The following is an 18,142-nucleotide window of genomic DNA, read 5'->3' as shown; positions in this document are numbered from 1 at the left end:
AGCCCCAGTGCTCTTCAGAGAAAAGAAAGATGGCGGAGTTTGCCTCTGTGTAGATCTGCAAGCTTTGAATGCAGTATGCGAAAAGAACACCTATCCTCTCCCCCTTATGAAGGATATGTTGAACCACTTGGCTAAAGGCAAAATCTTCACCAAGCTGGACTTGAGAGAGGCATATTACCGCATACGAATCCGAAAAGGGGATTAGTAATTAGTAATTTAATAAATTTATATGCCGCCCAATCCCGTAGGACTCCGGGCGGCTTACAGAAACAAGATAAAAGTTAAAAAGTTAAAAATAGAAAGATAAACAATTTAAAAACAACACACCATACATTCCGTCTAGGTGGGGCTGGACCTTGTTCGTGAACTCAACAGCCCCAGGCCTGCCAGAATGGCCAGGTTTTAGTGGCTTTTCGGAAGGCCGAGAGAGGGAAGGGTCCGGATCTCTACGGGTAGATCGTTCCACAGGGCCGGAGCAGCTACAGAGAAGGCCCTCCCCCGAGGGGCCGCCAGCCAGCATTGTCCGGTTGACGGCACCCGGAGAAGGCCCAACCTTTGAGATCTTATCGGCCGTTGGGAGGTATGTGGCAGGAGGCGGTCTCTCAGATATCCAGGTCCTAAGCCATGTAGGGCTTTAAAAGTAATGACTAGCACCTTGAAGTGCATTCAGAGACCAATAGGAAGCCAGTGCAGCTTGCAGAGGATGGATGTAACATGGGTGTATCTAGGTACACCCATTATTGCTCACGCAGCTGCATTCTGGACCAACTGTAGTCTCCGAACACTTTTCAGGGGCAGCCCCATGTAGAGCGCATTACAGTAATCGAGCCTTGAGGTGACGAGGGCATGAGTGACCATTCGAAGTGCCTCCCGGTCCAGGTAGGGCTGCAACTGGTGCACCAGGCAAACCTGGGCAAAAGCCCCCCTGGTCACAGCCGACAGGTGGTGTTCTAATGTCAGCTGCGAATCCAGAAGGACACCCAAGTTGCGGACCCTCTCTGAGGGGTGTAAGATTTCACCCCCCAGGCTAAGGGATGGAATGTCTGGACTACCCTTGGGAGGCAACATCAACAGCCACTCAGTCTTGTCTGGATTGAGCACAAGCTTGTTCGCTCCCATCCAGACCCTGACAGCCTCCAGGCACTGGCACATCACTTCCACTGCTTTGCTGAGTTGGCACGGGGCGGACAGATACAGTTGGGTATCGTCCGTATATTGATATTTAATCCCGTGCCGGCGTATGAGTGGAAAACTGCATTTAACACTCCCCTGGGAAGCTTCCAGTACAAAGTCATGCCTTTTGGACTACAAGGAGCACCAGCAGTCTTCATGCAGTACATAAATGAGGTGTTACATGACTACCTGTACCGCGGAGTACTCATTTATTTGGATGACATCTTGATTTTCTCTGAGACCTTAGAAGAACATGTAAAACTGGTGCGTCAAGTTCTGAAAAAACTTCTAGATGCCAAGCTATACGCCAAGTTGTCAAAGTGTGAGTTCCAGAAGACCTCACTAGATTACCTGGGATATCGTATCTCCAACGAAGGAGTAGAATGGATCCAGGAAAAGTAAAAGTGGTGTTGGATTGGAAACCTCCCAGTACTCGCAAACAACTTCAAAGCTTTCTTGGATTTGCAAATTTTTATAGGCAGTTCATCCCAACTTTCGCTGAAATTGCCCTACCATTAACTGAGCTACTAAAAACGGGTCCTTCCCCAACAAAGACAAAAGCTACCCAACCACTAAGGTGGACGATGGACTGTCAAAAAGCCTTTGAGAAATTAAAATGACTCTTTGCCCAAGAGCCCATCTTGTAGCATCCCATGACCATTTATAATCCAGATGGATGCCAGTGATGTAGCGATAGCCACAGTACTACTACAAAAAAGTAAAGAAGGCCACCTCTTGCCTTGCACGTATATCTCCAAGAAACTCACCCCTACTGAAAGAAGGTGGCCCATTTGGGAGAAAGAGGCATTCGCAATCAGGTGGAGCATGCTCACCTGGAGACATCTCCTAGAAGGGGGCGGACATACCATTCAAGGTCTGGACTGATCATAAAAACCTCGAAGCACTTTTAGCTCATCGGAGGTTATCCCCTAAGCAAGTTCACTGGGCACAATACTTCCAAAGGTTCAAATTCGAAATTAAATACATCCCAGCAGGAAAGAACTTGTTAGCAGATGCTCTGTCGAGAAAACCGCAATATGACAGTAAGAAGGAAGAAGTCGTCCACTCCATCATATCTCCCTCTCACCAAAAAGCAGCTCAAGACACCACTCGGAGCCAAGATAAGTTGACGACCGAGCTGAAGGCAGCTCTCCGGACAGACCCATGGTTCAACAACAACAAGGACATCCTAATGGTGAGCGATGGCTTAGCCTAGAAAGGGTCCAAGCTATACGTTCCAGCAGAGATGAGGCTGCAAGTGCTACAGCGGAGTCATGATGCGAAACTAGGAGGCCACTTCAGATTCCTAAAAACACTCCTAAAAACCCCTCACCAGACGTCAATTTTGGTGGCCAAGGATGAAATCAGAAGTGGAAGATTATGTCAAAAGCTGTGCTACTTGTGCCGCAATGAAAACCCAGCCGGGAAAACCCTCTGGACTACTACAACGAGTGGCCAACCCCAGCCAACCATGGGAAGAGATCACCATGGATTTCATCGTCGAGCTTCCAAACAGTGGCGGTAATAGAGTAATCTGGACAATTATTGATTTGTTTTCCAAGCAAGCACATTTCATCGCTTGCTCGCAGTTGCCATCCGCAAAGAAATTATCAAAAATGTTTGTGAAACACATTTATCGCCTGCACGGGGTGCCAAAAAGGGTCATTTCAGATCGTGGAGTTCAGTTCACCGCTAAGTTCTGGAGAGAGTTCCTCAAATCAATTGGGTCCACGCAGGGACTCAGCTCAGCATTTCATCCCAGCATCAATGGCGCAGCAGAGAGGGCCAATGTGATGGTGGAACATTATCTCCAGTGTTATGTGGACTATCAGCAAGACAACTGGTTAGACTTACTACCCTTTGCTGAAATGGCATACAACAATGCGGTCCACAGCATTAACTCCAGTTTAACTCCGTTCCAGATTATCAGTGGCATGGCGTTTGTTCCCATACCTGAGCTGCCAAAAGAACCCCCCTCCTCCAAGTCTCTGAATGGATGGACACACTGAAGAAGGGATGGGAAAATACGAAGAAGGCTCTAACCGATGCGGCAGAAGCCTACAAGAAGCAAGCTGATAAACATCGTTCCCTCCAACCCCCCTTTATGGTGGGGGACAAAGTTTTTTTTAATCTACGAAATACATAAGATTGAGGATGCCTAGCAAGAAACTGGGTCCAAAATTCCTAGGACCTTTCCCAATAGAAAAGATAATTAACCCAGTTACAGTTAGACTCAGACTACCCAGAATCCTAGGGAAAATTTACCCAGTATTCCATTGTAGCTTGGTAAAACCTGTAAGGGGATCTAGCATAAGGCCATCTACCAAAGCTCCCCCTCCCCCTGTAGTGGTAGAAGGGGAAATACATTATGAAGTGAAAAAAATCTTGGATTCCAGGATGTATAGAGATCGCTTACAATATTTGGTGCATTGGAAGGGGTACCCTTTGTCTGAAGCTACATGGGTGAAAAGTTGGGATTTAAAAGCAGATGAATTGGTGAAACAATTCCATGAGAAGTTCCCTGATAAGCCAAAGCGTCCCCCTGGGGGAGGAAGGGGTGGTGTTTTATATATATATATAAAACACCACCCCTTCCTTTCTTTAATTCTCTTTTCCAGAAAATGTTTTTATTTTGAGGAGGGGCCGCCTGTCAGGCCTGCAGCGGTTCCTTTAAGAATCTTTGGCCTGCCACACTCTTATTAAGGGGGGGATTTAGCAAAGGGTAGAATGTGTTGTTTTCAAAATAAAAAAATTCCTTCCTAGAAGCTCAAGGTCATCTTTTGTCTCCCAAACCTTTTAACTGGGTGGGATTCCAGAGTTGGAATCCCCACAGCTATGTGCCAACATGCCTGTTTTATTACATTGGAACTTTAAGCATAGTTTTGCCTTCGACTTTGATTTGATTCTACATAGTATTTGGAATGCTAACGCTAAGTGCTATAGCTATTATTGACATTATTTTACTGGTGAATGAATTACTTTATTTTTTAATTAATTTAATTCTTCTTTAAAGCTTCTTGAATCTGGATGATCACTAGACATCCAGAAATAAGGGAACAAACTCTGAAAACATGACAGGGGTTGGGAGAGATTCTGAAATTTTTTCCTTACCATCTCATATTTGTCCAGATTTTTGCAATCCAGATCTGGTAGCACTAGACTGCCATAGATTGTTTATCTATAATTCATTGAATAAATTACAGCATACTCAGTCAAAACAAGAGAAATCATATTATGACTTGCCATGATGTGCTACTCATTTATAATCCAACCTATAATTTTTAAACAGTATTATTAAGCAGAATTGTATTGAGTAGTGTGAAAATCTAAGCCCTTGTTCTTTTCATGTGTCTGTAATTAGATAGTCAAGTCATTTGGTTGGGAGATGCCCAGAGGTGGTTGAATAATGGGTGCTTCTATAAATATTTTTAAAATAAAATAAAATAATAAAAATAATAAAACATAAAATAAAAATATAATAATAAAATAAAAATAGTAAAATAAAATAAAATAAATTCTCTGAAGCTGTGACCTCCAGGGAAGCTTTCCTTTTTTTTAATATTAGAGGGAGATAGAGATAATGTTGATAAAGGAATACAAGATCTTTTAAAAGACAAAAGAGACTGTAAATGATATTTCAGCCGTGGGAAAGTAGCAAGCATAGAAAGAGACTTTAAATAATCCTGCCATGATTCTGCATTGCATAAGAGAAGATAGAAAGAAATTGTGGCAGGCTTTCAAGATTTTGTTATTATATTCTACAACAATAAAGTGTGTTCTCGTGGAATCAATTTCCTGAGTTTGAGGGGTGACCTCAAAGGAGGGATTCTCAGAAATAGAATTACTTCTGCTAATTCTGAGTAAATTAGAAAAGTACACAGAATTGGCTTAGGAATCAACAATAAAATATGCCCAAATGTTTTACAGTCTAATATAAAATCGATATTTGTACTCACCTTCCCTGACCTTGGTACCTCCAAGAACTATGGCTGAAATGCCCACAGATGAAGATAAGACCCAAATGCATATATTAATGATCTTGGCCTTCAAAGGAGTACGAAAGTCCAGAGCCTTCACTGGGTGACACACAGCAATGTAGCGATCTACGCTCATCATGGTCAGGGTGAATATGCTTGTAAACATGTTATAGTAGTCAATTGAAATGACTATTTTACAAAGCACATCCCCAAAGGGCCAAGTGTTCATTAAATACTCAGTACTTTGAAAAGGCATAGTTGTGGTGACAAGTGCATCTGCCAGAGCCAAATTAAAAATATAAATGTTTGTTGCAGTCTTCATCTTTGTGTACCTAAAACAAAAGAAGTATTTGTAAATATTTCTCCATAAATCTAATACAGAGACTATTTCAATGCATCACTATTTTGATACACACATACACTCTCCAAACTGCTTACCTCAAGGTAATACTTTTTGTCTATTACTTTGAGGTTCTGATGTGGGAATATTTTGGCAACAATAAAAATGCATGGGGATCTCTGGGAACAAAGCACATGCCTTCATTTATATATTGTTTGCTTTTCCATGTTGTGGTGCAGCTGCTTTTGCACCATGATGATGACATAGAGTCTGTGATGAACCCTAACATATAAAAGTTACCTCCAGACTTAGTCTTATTGGGGGTAGATATAAATCAACACAAATCACTGTTTTGTTGAATACTATAGGATAAGATTTTCTGCTCCATCACATGCTGCTATTACACCAATTTTTAACAAACTATTATTAAAAACATGTGTTTCAAATAAGGAAAATAATTTTTGCTTCCTTTTCTTTGAAAAAAAAAGGTAAAATATTTTTGTCCTCCAAACAAAGGATCCTGTAATTATATTATTTGAATCTATTTCCTACTTGTTTACATTCCTCTCCCACGCAAAATATCTTGACTGATGTGTGAACTCCATAAAGTTTAAAACATTTGAGAAAAGTAAATTGTAAATAAGACTTTGTACATGAATTTCTGATTTGTTGGATCATAAAGTTTGAGAGAATATTTCTAGAGGGAAAACAAGGCAACAAACCTGGTGGTTACCTAGGGTGACCAGATGACACGATTTCAGCGGGACAGTCACAATTTATAACAATTTTTCCCGTGTCCCTCCGCCTTTTAAAAATGTCCCAATTTTTTTCTGGCTTAAGAAATCCTAACCGGGGCAAGACAAAAGACACCCTGTCTAATCCCTCTCTCTCTCTGTCTCAGTACTTTCATTGAAGATATTAAAACGTTAAAGCAACAAAACGGACCTCCCCCCCCACCGCGCCGCTTTTTTACCTTATTTTATAAGAAAAAAATGAACTAGTACCATATAGCTGCAGGAAATGGCTAGAGAGGTCGCCAGTGTTACTTCCTGGATTTTCTGGAGGGGAGGGGCACGGAGGTTGGAGGACTCCAAGATGTGGGAAAGTTTCTTTGAAAAATATTGAGTTTCTGTCTGCTGGTAAGTGTGCTGGGTTTTTTTCTTTTATTTTTTAATGCATTTTAAAATAATGTAGGTTTTTAAAAATGTGCAGCTGCTGTTTTTTTATTCAAAACAATATGTGATGTGCCATGGAAAAATCATTTTAAAAAACCCTGAAAGAACAAAAGGGTTTTTTTAGGGTATTTTCCTGATCAAAACTATAATTGTTTCTGCATGACACCCTTAATCACAAATAGCCAACTACACTTCATTCTAAACAGTTTTATTTCCTTTATTGTATGTGATTACTCAAGTCCAAAATCTGAGTTAATTGGATAAACTCAGCTCCACAATTTACTAAATATAGAGTTACAGGAATTTCATGTATAGTATGCTGTCTCTTAGGGTTTATTGAACATAGGAGAATAATATGAGAGGGATCTGATGTAAAATAAGCTCTTTTAATGAATTCAAAATCAACGCAGCAGACAAGACATGGGAGTGAACATAATACACACTTTAACAATTTTTTTTTCTTTTAGCCATCAAATACTGCAGCAAATGTGTCAGTAATAATAGCAAGACAGGCATAGGATTTTCCAGCCAGGTTAATTTTACTTTTTTATGGTTTTGATGTTGTATTTAATTTTATCTGTAACTTATGAAGGCTGTGCAACATTTTGAGGTGATATAGAGTATGTAAAGGCATGAATACAGTAGAACCTCTGGTCACAACCATAATTCATTCCATAACATTGGTTGCAAACTGATTTGGTCATGAATCAAACCTAATTTTGGAAATTTGGCGCTTACAAAAAAAATGGTGCAGAAGGGGAAATCAGCAGCGGGGAGAATGTGAATATTTTGGTCAGAAGCGTTCGTGACCAGAGGTTCTACTGTATAACATCTTCACTTAAGACTTAAGATTCACTTAAGATATAACATCTTCACTTAAGATTCACTTAAGATATAACATCTTCACTTAAGATTCACTTAAGAACTGTGGCAAGAAAGGTGGTATAGTGACCAAAGTTACAATGGCATTGAAAAAAGTGACTGATGACCATTTTTCACACTTAGCTACCATTTTTCACACTTAGCGACCGTTGCAGCATTCTCATGGTCACGCGATCAAAATTTTGATGTTTGGCAACAGATTCGTATTTATGATGGTTTCAGTGTCCTGGGGTCATATAATCACCTTTTGACAAAGTCAAATGGGGAAACCAGATTCACTTATGTTACTAACTTATCAGCTGCATTTATTCACTTAAGAACTGTGGCAAGAAAGGTGATATAGTGACCAAAGTTACAATGGCATTGAAAAAAGTGACTGATGACCATTTTTTACACTTAGCGACTATTTTCACACTTAGCGACCGTTGCAGCATCCTCATGGTCACGTGATCAAAATTCAGATGTTTGGCAACAGTTACAATTTATATTTGTAAATTGTAGTTATGTTGAAATAAAAAAAAACATTACAATACTATTTTTGCGTTGTATGAAAATTTTTGTTGCTCCGTATAAAATTTTTAATCAACCCCCCCCCCCGGTCAAAGGTGTCCCTCTTTACCAATCTGAAAATGGTTAACTCAACCTTCAGTATCAGCAACTGAATATTTTACTCTATGATTTAATTGATGTAATGTTCCAATGTTGCATTAACAATTAAGTTTTACTTGCCAAAAACAGAATTGAATTAATGAGTGATTTAATTAGATTATGCAAATTAAGCTACCATAAAACAACAAAATGTATTTGTAGCTAATTAAAATATAATGTTCTTTGTTGAGAACAAGTAAAACATAGGATTTGTTTTCTTTAAAACAAAGCAAAATGCAGTTATCATTATATCAGTGGTGGGTTACGACCGTCAGGCCCTGGTATGGTATGGTGCTCCGGAGGGCCCATCCGCAGTGCTCCTTACCAATATTTGAGGGTTTTAAGGCTTCTGTACACGTGCACAGAGTGTATGGTGCCTGCGCGATGCTCCACCGAGAAGCTGGAGCATCGTGGAGGCATCATGGAGTGTCGCAGATGGTAAGTACACATGTTCAAGTGGTGGACGCCAGGCCCCAATGCACAGAACCAGTTGCAACAGGATCCGGAACTCACCACTGCATAATATAATCAATATCTAACTCCATAGGAGTAAGTAATAACAGAGTAAAGCTTCTCATATCTGATTACATTACTTCCATAACATTTAGAAATCCCAAGGCAGTAACTATCCTGGAAATGAGAGTTAGAGAAGAGATCATGGGAGAGTTTTTTCTAATATTTATAATATTCAACCAGTATCTCTTACAATAATGCCTTTGAAATATTGAATAATCCCTATGAAGCACCATGCTATTCCAATCTAATAGTTTTCTTGTTCATAGTATCTGGCTCTTCGTTTTAAAATTATATTTTCATTATATTTTCATGGCATTAGTGAAAAAGACAGAAATAACAGGGTTATATAACTGCTTCAAATGGATGGGTTGGCATACGCAATTGATAATGTATTACAAGAGGCCAAACAGAGCTGTGTGTCTTTATTAAAAAGCCTTCAGATTCTATAACTGAACACGTCCTACTTTTCATATCTACTATAGAAACTTGATTCCATTATACTAAAATTAAAATAGCAATGGATCTGAATTCTATGGTCTTTAGGAAAGATCAAAGAATCCAGGTTACCACCTAATTCTGATTTTGAAGGATTCAAGATATGTCAATATTACATAGAGAATCATGCAGGCCTTGCCACACTTTTCCTAAATCTGGGACAAAACAGATTTCAATGAAAGTTTAATTACTGGCTGACATTAGTTCCTCTGTCTAATTAAAAGTTATTGCATAATTACAGAAGAGCCCTAATTGATTTGGGCTTGTAGATTTCAGAAAAACAAATCTCAAAATTCCATATCTCATTTTCTCACTGATGTTTTAAATGTGCGCTCTCTCTCGCTTTCCAAAAAATAAATTGTTCAGTCATTTTCTATCTTAGATGAGGGGAAAAAGCACAAACATGCAACTATAAATCCAAGATCTAACTCCAAAAAGGATATCTAAATTCAAAAGGGGATTACTCATGTCCAAAGGCACAAAGAAGGCTTGTCACTCCATCACTCCAGGAGACAAATGCCAAACCAGTCTAAGTTCCAAAGGGAAGAGACTAGACACTGAAAGTTGGGGGTCATATTATAAAGAATTAGAATGCTAGGAATGACAGCCAGGGATCAAAGCACAAAAATAACTAAATATAATTAATTGCTGTAGCTTCTCAGGCAGAGTACTTTATCCTTAGCTAAAGTACTTCAGCTGATAAGGATGTATATAGTAGAATGTTATGAATTCTGTTTATGCTGACAACATTACTTAATAAACACTTATACATGCATTCAAGATATGATAAAAAAGTGCCCCTTCTACTTTTAGTGCATTGTCATTTGTATTAAGGCAGTGATAACGAATCTTTTCAGCACTGAATGTCGAAAAGGTCACGTGGAAATGTTGCATGCATGCTCTTCAGGGCCAAGCTCTGGAAAACCAAACTTCTGGGTTATAGCATATATGCATGCCCAATGATCAGCTGGCTGGCATGCATCAGTGGTGGGTTACGAGTTGTACGCCCCAGTACAGGCATACCAGTGCCTGCCAGGAGCACCAAGTACCAGGATCCAGAACCCACCATTGGCATGCATGCACCTGCCAGTTTCCGGCACTGCTGTGTGTGCAAAGGAACCGTGCTCTGGAAAAGCCAAACTTCCGGGTTCTGGCATGCATGCATACCCAACAATCAACTGGCCTGTGTACATGCACATGTGGGGTTTTGGCACTGCCGTGCATGCGAAGGACAGCTGAGCGTCGCATGCGCATGCATGCCAGAAACCAGAAGACAAACAGACAAGGCCGTGTATGCTGGATGACATAGCTTCGTGTGCCACATTGGGCACGCGTGCCATAGGTTAGCCATCATGGTATTTAGGGCAAAGTGGGGATTCTTATCTTCTGCATTTTCTAATATAGTATTGAGTTTATAACTGAATGTACAATTATGAATACAAAATCATTTCCTACCTTTCTCTAATTGCCTCAGAAATCTTACCCAGTCTTATCTTTTCACCCAGCTGGGTTTTGCCATAAAACTAAAAATTTAGAAAATTATGTACATTCCTGGAAGCATATAATATAATTCAAAGGGGAAAAATACCGAAGCCTGATGATACCCAGCTGTTCTTCCAATTTAAAAAAGCAACCTAGTTCAGCTGGGCCTGAGAAAAAATGGAAACTCAAAACCTCTGAATGAGTCACGCTGCCAATGGTAGCCATTATTAAATTGACCAAAGCATTGAGGCAGCAGATCCATAATGCTGCAGGGCTTTGTCTATTACAAATTGAGATTTGAGTCCTTTTCTTCAAATTTAAATACGCTGAAAATGCCATTTCCAATGAAGTCCCTGCTATGAGAAGAATGTTAAAATAGCAATGGCTCCCTCCCCATTACTATAATTTGCCATAATCAAAAATGCATTACAACAATGCCAGAACTATGCATCACCTATCCTCAGCTTTGCTTCCTGTATAGAAGATGGATAGGAACATTAAGATCTTCTTGAACATCAACTCCAACTAGCATAGCTAATTGTGAAAGTGTTGCAGCAGATTGAGGTTTGCAATCTACTTATGAAAGACCAGGACTCGAGTTCACGAAGGTGCGAGAGAAACAGGTTTATTGGATGCATCAAGAGTTCAGCGTGCTCACACATCAAAATCTGAACTGCCTGGGCTCTGCCCAGGATGCTACTTTTATGCCGTGTTCCACACGGTGCATTCTCAAGGTGATTCCATACACGAGACAAACATGACATTTCGAAAAGTAGAAGTTCATTTTGGAATGTTACAAACAGAGAAGTACATAGGAAAAAATACAATAGCCGTTTCACCTCTGTTCTATCTGACACCCACGCCTTGCTTCCTGTGCCCCTCCTTTACAGGGTCTTGCCACACTGTTTATCACTATTTTTAATACTTATGAGGAAGTCAGAAGTCAAAGTTGGAAGCTAAAAGTCAAAGTTGGAACTCCAGTACACTAGAGTGAAAGGTCACGCTAATATAAGTTTATAAGGTCCATTCTATTAAGACCACCTAACCTGGCCAGCCACTGGTGGGTTTACCTGTGCACCCCCTCCTGCATCAAAAGGGCTAAAAAATTGTAATTCAGCAATATGTGGGGGGACAGGACACAAATTTCCCAGCCCTGGTATAGATATTAATCCAATAGCAATCCAACTGAAAATTAATGTGAATTTTTTTTCTCTCAACATCATTACTATCTTTCTTATGTTTGTCCTACCATATTTTCTGAGAAAATTTTATTTCATTACTTCTTAACAGGTGTATAGGAATGAGCCTCACAGTTGCCAAGCATGCACATCATAGCTCATTTATTTAAATTTTATTTCAAAATTAGTCATGAAGGTTTTTCATGATCTTTTCTACAACACCAGCAACAACAAATCCCATTTTGCAATATTTCTTATTTTTAACCCTATTCCTTGGATTCCCTTGATACAATTCTAGATTCATTAAATTTTTACAAACAATTGACAGGCAAGACAGGTTCAGTCTACAGGACTAAACATGAGGATATACATATGTGATGTAATTACATTCACTTCCCAGTAGCCTATCCGCAGACTCCATGTAAAAAGATCTGGAGACTCTAGAAAGCGTGCAGAAAAGAGCAACAAAGATGATTAGGGGACTGGAGGTTAAAACATATGAAGAACAGTTTCAGGAACTGGGTATGTCTAGTTTAATAGAAAGAAGAACTAGGTGAGACATGATAACAGTGTTCCAATATCTCAGGGGTTGCCACAAAGAAGAGGGAGTCAAACTATTCTCCAAAGCACCTGAGGGCAGAACAAGAAGCAATGGGTGGAAACTAATCAAGGAGAGAAGCAACTTAGAACTAAGAAGAAATTTCCTGACAGAACAATTAAGCATTGGAGCAACTTGCCTCCAAAAGTTGTGAATGCTCCAACACTGGAAGTTTTTAAGAAGATATTAGATAACCATTTGTCTGAAATGGTGTAGGGTTTCCTGCCTATGCAGGGGGTTGGACTAGAAGACCTCCAAGGTCCCTTCCAACTCTGTTTTATTCTATCCTTGTAATTTTGAAATATTAGTTCTTTCAACAATTATTGCATCCTGTGTATCGAGTCACTCTTGGAGGAAGACTTATTGGCTTTTTTAAAAATCTCCAGGCAGTAAAATGTGATTTTTTCTTTTGAAGAATTTATCTTCCCTACGAAGAAATGTGGAAAATTTTCTTCCCAATGTTTTTGTTTACCAAATTTCAAATGTCCAACTGTATTCTGTGCCATTAACAATCATATATTTAAAGATGGAGAAGAAGGAGGGGGGAGGAAAAAGAGAGGAGGAGGAGACAGCCATATCCAAAGAAGCAGAGTTATAAACATTAAGCCATGAACCAATTTGGGGGAATGCTCTAATTACCCAGCTGTCTGAAGCACTGCGCAGACTGACTGTTGATGTGGTAGCTTGATTCTCTTCACTGCCTCCTGAACTTTTCAGTGATGAGAAGTTTTGGAGTATGGAAAGCAGTTGGCTGGATAAATAATAGCCTGGAGATAATACAAGCCCAATGCTTGGTGTGTCTCGTGATACTAGAAAGAACTCATGATGCACAGCTCTGAGCATTGTTCCCATTTCTCAAGTCTATCTGCTCTATTTCATTGCAGTTTGCATATGCCTGTTCCAATTCCACTTTTGTTTAAAAGATTAGTTACATTCATGAAGGGCATTGTCACAGCAAGAGGAAGAGAAGCCAGTAGCTACTAAATGCTGCTGCTGCCCTTTGTGAGAAAGAGAGCCAGGCACACAGCTACAGAAGCTAGGCACAACATCACTGGAAATCACAAGAAGGCTTGCTTTGACTTCTGTGAAATTTTGTTTTTTTTCTTGCTATCTGCAGATTGCAAAATGAGGGAAGGAGGGATGCCAAGCTTCACTTAATTGAACTATTTTCAACTGGAGCCAGCTCACATCCTATTGGATTGTTGCTTGTATAAGGGGGTGAGATACAGGTACCTTGGTCCATATACCAAACGAAGGACCCATTGGGATCCCCATATCAAAACAACTTACTTTATGTGTGGCCAGTACTTGAAAATAAAATTTAACACAGCACAATACTTAAACAAAATGGGTTGATTGAGATCTGTGTGGGATTGATTGGGGTAGATTGTAACGGTGACACTGAAATATAATTTTATGTTATTTTATTCTATTTTATATATTTATGCATTAAATTGTATTGTATTTTATCCTATAACTATTGTATTTTACCTTACTCTTATTTTAAATTGTTTGTATAAGATTTTATTGTCAATATGTGTTTGAATCTTGTGCTTTGATATGGCCTATAGGCTAATCAATAAAGCTATCATATCAAAGAAACTTGACCAGTTGTAAATCTCTAGACTTTATTTAAACAAAATTGCCCCTTTTCTCCATTGCAGCTATTTAATTTCTCAGAGGAGATAGCAAAAATATGTGTTAAACAATTTTATGTGTTTAACCATAAAACTCATTATCCCCATATTATAGGGGAGCAGTGTCTGGGAATTAGCTTACCTTCTCATGGCTGAGAAAACATTTGGACTAGAAAGTTCCTAAGTAATAGTACTTAGTAAATACTAGTAGTGCAGAACTATTACAGCTCAGTAGAATTCCATACACTGGATACTGTATTTGAAGGCATGTGAGTATTCCCTAGCTTGCCGGTGAAGCTAGACAGTGTTGCAGTTAATTAAAATGGAACCATGGTAACTTCTTAAAAGCATATGTAATTGATGGAAAAAAGAGAGAAGCAAATGCAGCTGCAAATGCTATTAATTTAGCATGTCTTTAGGGCCTCATGGAATCAAAAGAATTTTTTTCAGAAAGAATGAAACAGAGATTTGTAGTAGAATGTTACAATCTAATGAAATTCTAATGATAAAAGGCAAAACTCACAAATGCTGTGTTTGTTGAAAAGAGCTTGTGTCTGGGGTCCTGAAGTTCAAGTGTCATATTCCTGAGTCAATATAACCAAATGTGAGGTAAGGGATTATGGGACCTGTGGAATTTGGGAATGCTCATCTAAGATATAAAGTGATTGCAAGTCACCATAGAATGCATTTCAGGCCAACATAGATTAGATAGGTAGAGTGGTTTGTTGATTAAATTTTGTGTCTACTACACAATAGTTGTTTCAGAAAATATCTGCTAGTTTTGTGGATGATAATTCTGAGATTGAACTTGGTTTGCTAAAAGATCAAGAAGCAGAATTGAAAACAAAACCAAACCTGAAGGGAGTGAGTCACTGCTTACAGGTTAACAGTGAATGTCAGTTCAAGAAACTAAAGAATTAAGTGTTCAATCAATTGCAATTGCATCTCAGCACTTTCCTATCCCCAAATTAGGATAAATGCTTGAGTCCCATGTTTGTATCTCTTCCTTTGATTACAACTTTGTTGCATCAGAAAAGACAGGAGAAATACCCTAGATCGGACACTCCCCTGACAAATAGCAATAGGATTGTTGTGTATTGCACTTATTTATAGGCATTTCTCTAGAATGATCTCTGTTGAAAAATAAACAGTGCAAGTTCTCTGTTTAATATTATTCTGAAATATTTTTCACCATCTGCCTTATTTCTAATTTATCAACACTTTTTATTGGATTTCAAGCGGAAAATAAGCTACAGAACTTGAATACCCCATGATAGATGAGGTTTTAATCAAAATAGCAAGTACGCTGTAAATTCATCACAGGTAATAGATTGTTTGCAAATACAGGAAGAGAAAGTACTAAAGTATTAAAAAGACAAAAACAAGCTAAAACCTAAATTAGACTAGGAAACATCTCAGAAGAAAGAAATGGTTAATCTTTTTTGCCAAGAAAGCAACATCGGTGTATTGAATTAAGTACCAGAATCAACTTCAGTTTGTAGATGACTTTAAGATAGAAAATATAATTTCTTATTTATTGACAAGGTTTCTCTTGTGTTGTTCCACATAGGTGCTAGCACTTTTATAAAAATGAGTTTTTAGATTATTGTTAGATTTGGGAAATAACTTGAGCACTAATACTTAACTAAATAAAAACTGCAGAAACTGTTTTAAAGATTTGGGGGGGGGATGTCAGGTTTTGTTCAGTTTACTAGCTGCAATGTTTTGTCACCACCATTTTTCCATCTTGCACACTGTAAATAGAAGTATATCCACAATGACTCTTGTATGAAGCAAAATTACGTATATTGATTTCATTAAATCTAGAAACTGACTCAAATCTCTCTAGACTCCATGGACTAGCATAGAACAGCCAAACAACTGGATACTTACTATACTTCCCATGTTCCATTCTTGTATTTATTTTAATAATTCTAGGCCAATTTTTCTGAACCTAGGCAATTTTAAGGTGGGTGGACTTCAATTCACAGTTTCCCCAGTTCCCCAGTTTTGGGAATAAAAGTCCCCCCATCTTAAAATCACCATGGTTGAGAAACACTGTTCTAGACTATTTTTTACCCCAAAAGAGCCCCAGAACAAAACTGGCTTGCTGGTACCATTATGGAACGTCTTTCAACTTCCCAATCTCATGACAATCCTGGTATTCTGTGAAGGTGTCCTTTCCAGGTATTACTAATGGCCATTCCTACTTCACTTGGGTGTCCAGAAGAGCTATCCACTTGCTGCATCAGCTAAGCAAAACAGAAGATAACACTTCTGTGAAGAAATAATTTTCTCCCCCTTCAATCCTTACCTCAACCACCCCCATAAACCTATTTATAAATTATTCTCTAATATGCTCCACTAAGAAGCACCTGAAGAATCTTGACATTTAAATGTTAACTAAGTTAGCCACAATACTATTGTTGCTAGCAGACTCCAGGACTTAAGGCGAGACTTTTTCCATTGTTCCTCAAAATGCTAAGGATTAAAAATGCAACCTTCTGAGTCCAAAACATACACTTTACCACTACTCTACAAACTGTCCCCTTAGATGCAATAATTAATCAGGGGGCAGTTAGCTTTCTGATTTTCTTATGTTCTTTCCCTTCATTGATCTCTTCTTCTTGCAATAAGAATTTCCCCTTTTCACAGGTTAGATTTACATAATTGCCTTTCATACTACTTACCTTATGATGACAAACATAACCAGAGAGTTGCCCACCAGGCCTACCACAAAGACTAGAGAATAGACTGCTGTGATGATGATAGGAATAGCTGGGGAGATATTGGTCTGATTCTGTTGCAAGTCCTCATATCCACCTTTGCTGCTGTTGTCAGATTCTTCCCAGTCTGCAAGCCAGCGGTGGCTGGTCCTGCTTGGAAAAGGGCAAAAGCCTGGGGGGCAGGTGGGACCCAGCTCTTCACGAAATATGTACACTGGAGATTCCATGGGGGAATTCTCCTTCCAGCCCTATTGGAAAAGATATGGCAGAAAGAGAGAGAAAGGAATAGATAAATACCTGGAAAGAGACAAGAGAAGAGAAGAACCAACCCTCTCCCCCCCCCAAAAAAAAATCCCCACTAAAATTACATTCCTTCAGTCCTGACATCTTTAGTGTGGTGGGAGGCATCATCATCATCTCACGAATATCAGCATTTAATAAAAGAATTGCTCAGTGGCCAAATCAAAAGTATTTAATTTTTTAAAATCTAATCCACTGGAAATTAACGGGACAAAATAGGATTAATCCAAGCTCTGTTAGATGCTGGGTCAAGGAGCCAAACAATAACACATAAAAAGGTCTGATACTTTTAGGGACTTTTAAAATATGAGGTAGCTCCAAAAGCTTGATAAGTTCTTGAAGATGAAAAAGCTGAGTTTTCTTATCAAAGAAGAAGGGATTCTTTCCTCTTGAAAAATTAAAAAGGTAGAGAAATAAAATAAGTCATAGCATTACCTTAAGTGTAGGAAAACTAGAAGGGTCTCCCAGCAGATATTCTCATCAGTTGAAAAGCCTCCTTTCCCTATTCCTCTGTCCTCTTAGCATTGGAGTATTTTTGCACCAAGAAAGGTTTGCACTTCTGGGAATGCAGAGCAGATGGGATATCAAGCTGGATCGCAAGCTTTCACTCCAAAGCTGCAGGAGCTGTAACTGCAGCAGGCTGCACTTTCCCTTTCTACTAATGCTTCTCTAACACACTTGCCTGTCTTCCCTCGCACTCTATAAGCTCCGTATTCTAGCAGTCCTTGCACACATTCTCTTCCACGCTCACATGACTACTTCCTAAACACCAGAAGGCAGACAAAGTATTAAGTAAGGGCTGAGACAGCCAATCTTACAGCTTCTGGAAGATTATTTTCCCCCACCCTCCACGTTGCTTTCTTGCTCTATATCGTAATCATTTCCCAGTGCTGTAGATTTTCAAACAATTGAATCCTTCTCCCCTTGACAGTTAATTAGCTTAGGGTTAAGGCTATGAGCGGCAATGATAAACAGACATCTCCTATAAAGCATATCTGATTGCTCATGACACATA

The 18,142-nt window shown here is 39.1% G+C and overlaps 1 protein-coding gene across 1 annotated transcript in view; it reads right to left on the bottom strand.

Annotated features, from left to right (window-relative positions):
• Positions 1–17,831, bottom strand: part of OPRK1 (opioid receptor kappa 1) — a 29,644-nt gene extending 11,813 nt beyond the window's left edge. Inside the window, 3 exon segments of the mRNA XM_014054089.2 lie at positions 5,130–5,482; positions 16,792–17,075; positions 17,563–17,831. Coding sequence (XP_013909564.2) covers positions 5,130–5,482; positions 16,792–17,054 — 616 coding nt within the window. The 5' untranslated portion in view covers positions 17,055–17,075; positions 17,563–17,831.
• Between the last annotated feature and the right edge of the window lie 311 nt (positions 17,832–18,142).

Source organism: Thamnophis sirtalis, unplaced genomic scaffold (assembly GCF_051295495.1).
Source record: "Thamnophis sirtalis isolate CommonGarterSnake01/CBP01778 unplaced genomic scaffold, rThaSir2_p1.2 scaffold_2, whole genome shotgun sequence".
In the NCBI taxonomy this organism is placed as follows: domain Eukaryota; kingdom Metazoa; phylum Chordata; class Lepidosauria; order Squamata; family Natricidae; genus Thamnophis; species Thamnophis sirtalis.
The sequence above is the reverse complement of the archived record's forward strand: the minus strand, read 5'-3'. Positions and strand labels throughout refer to the sequence as shown.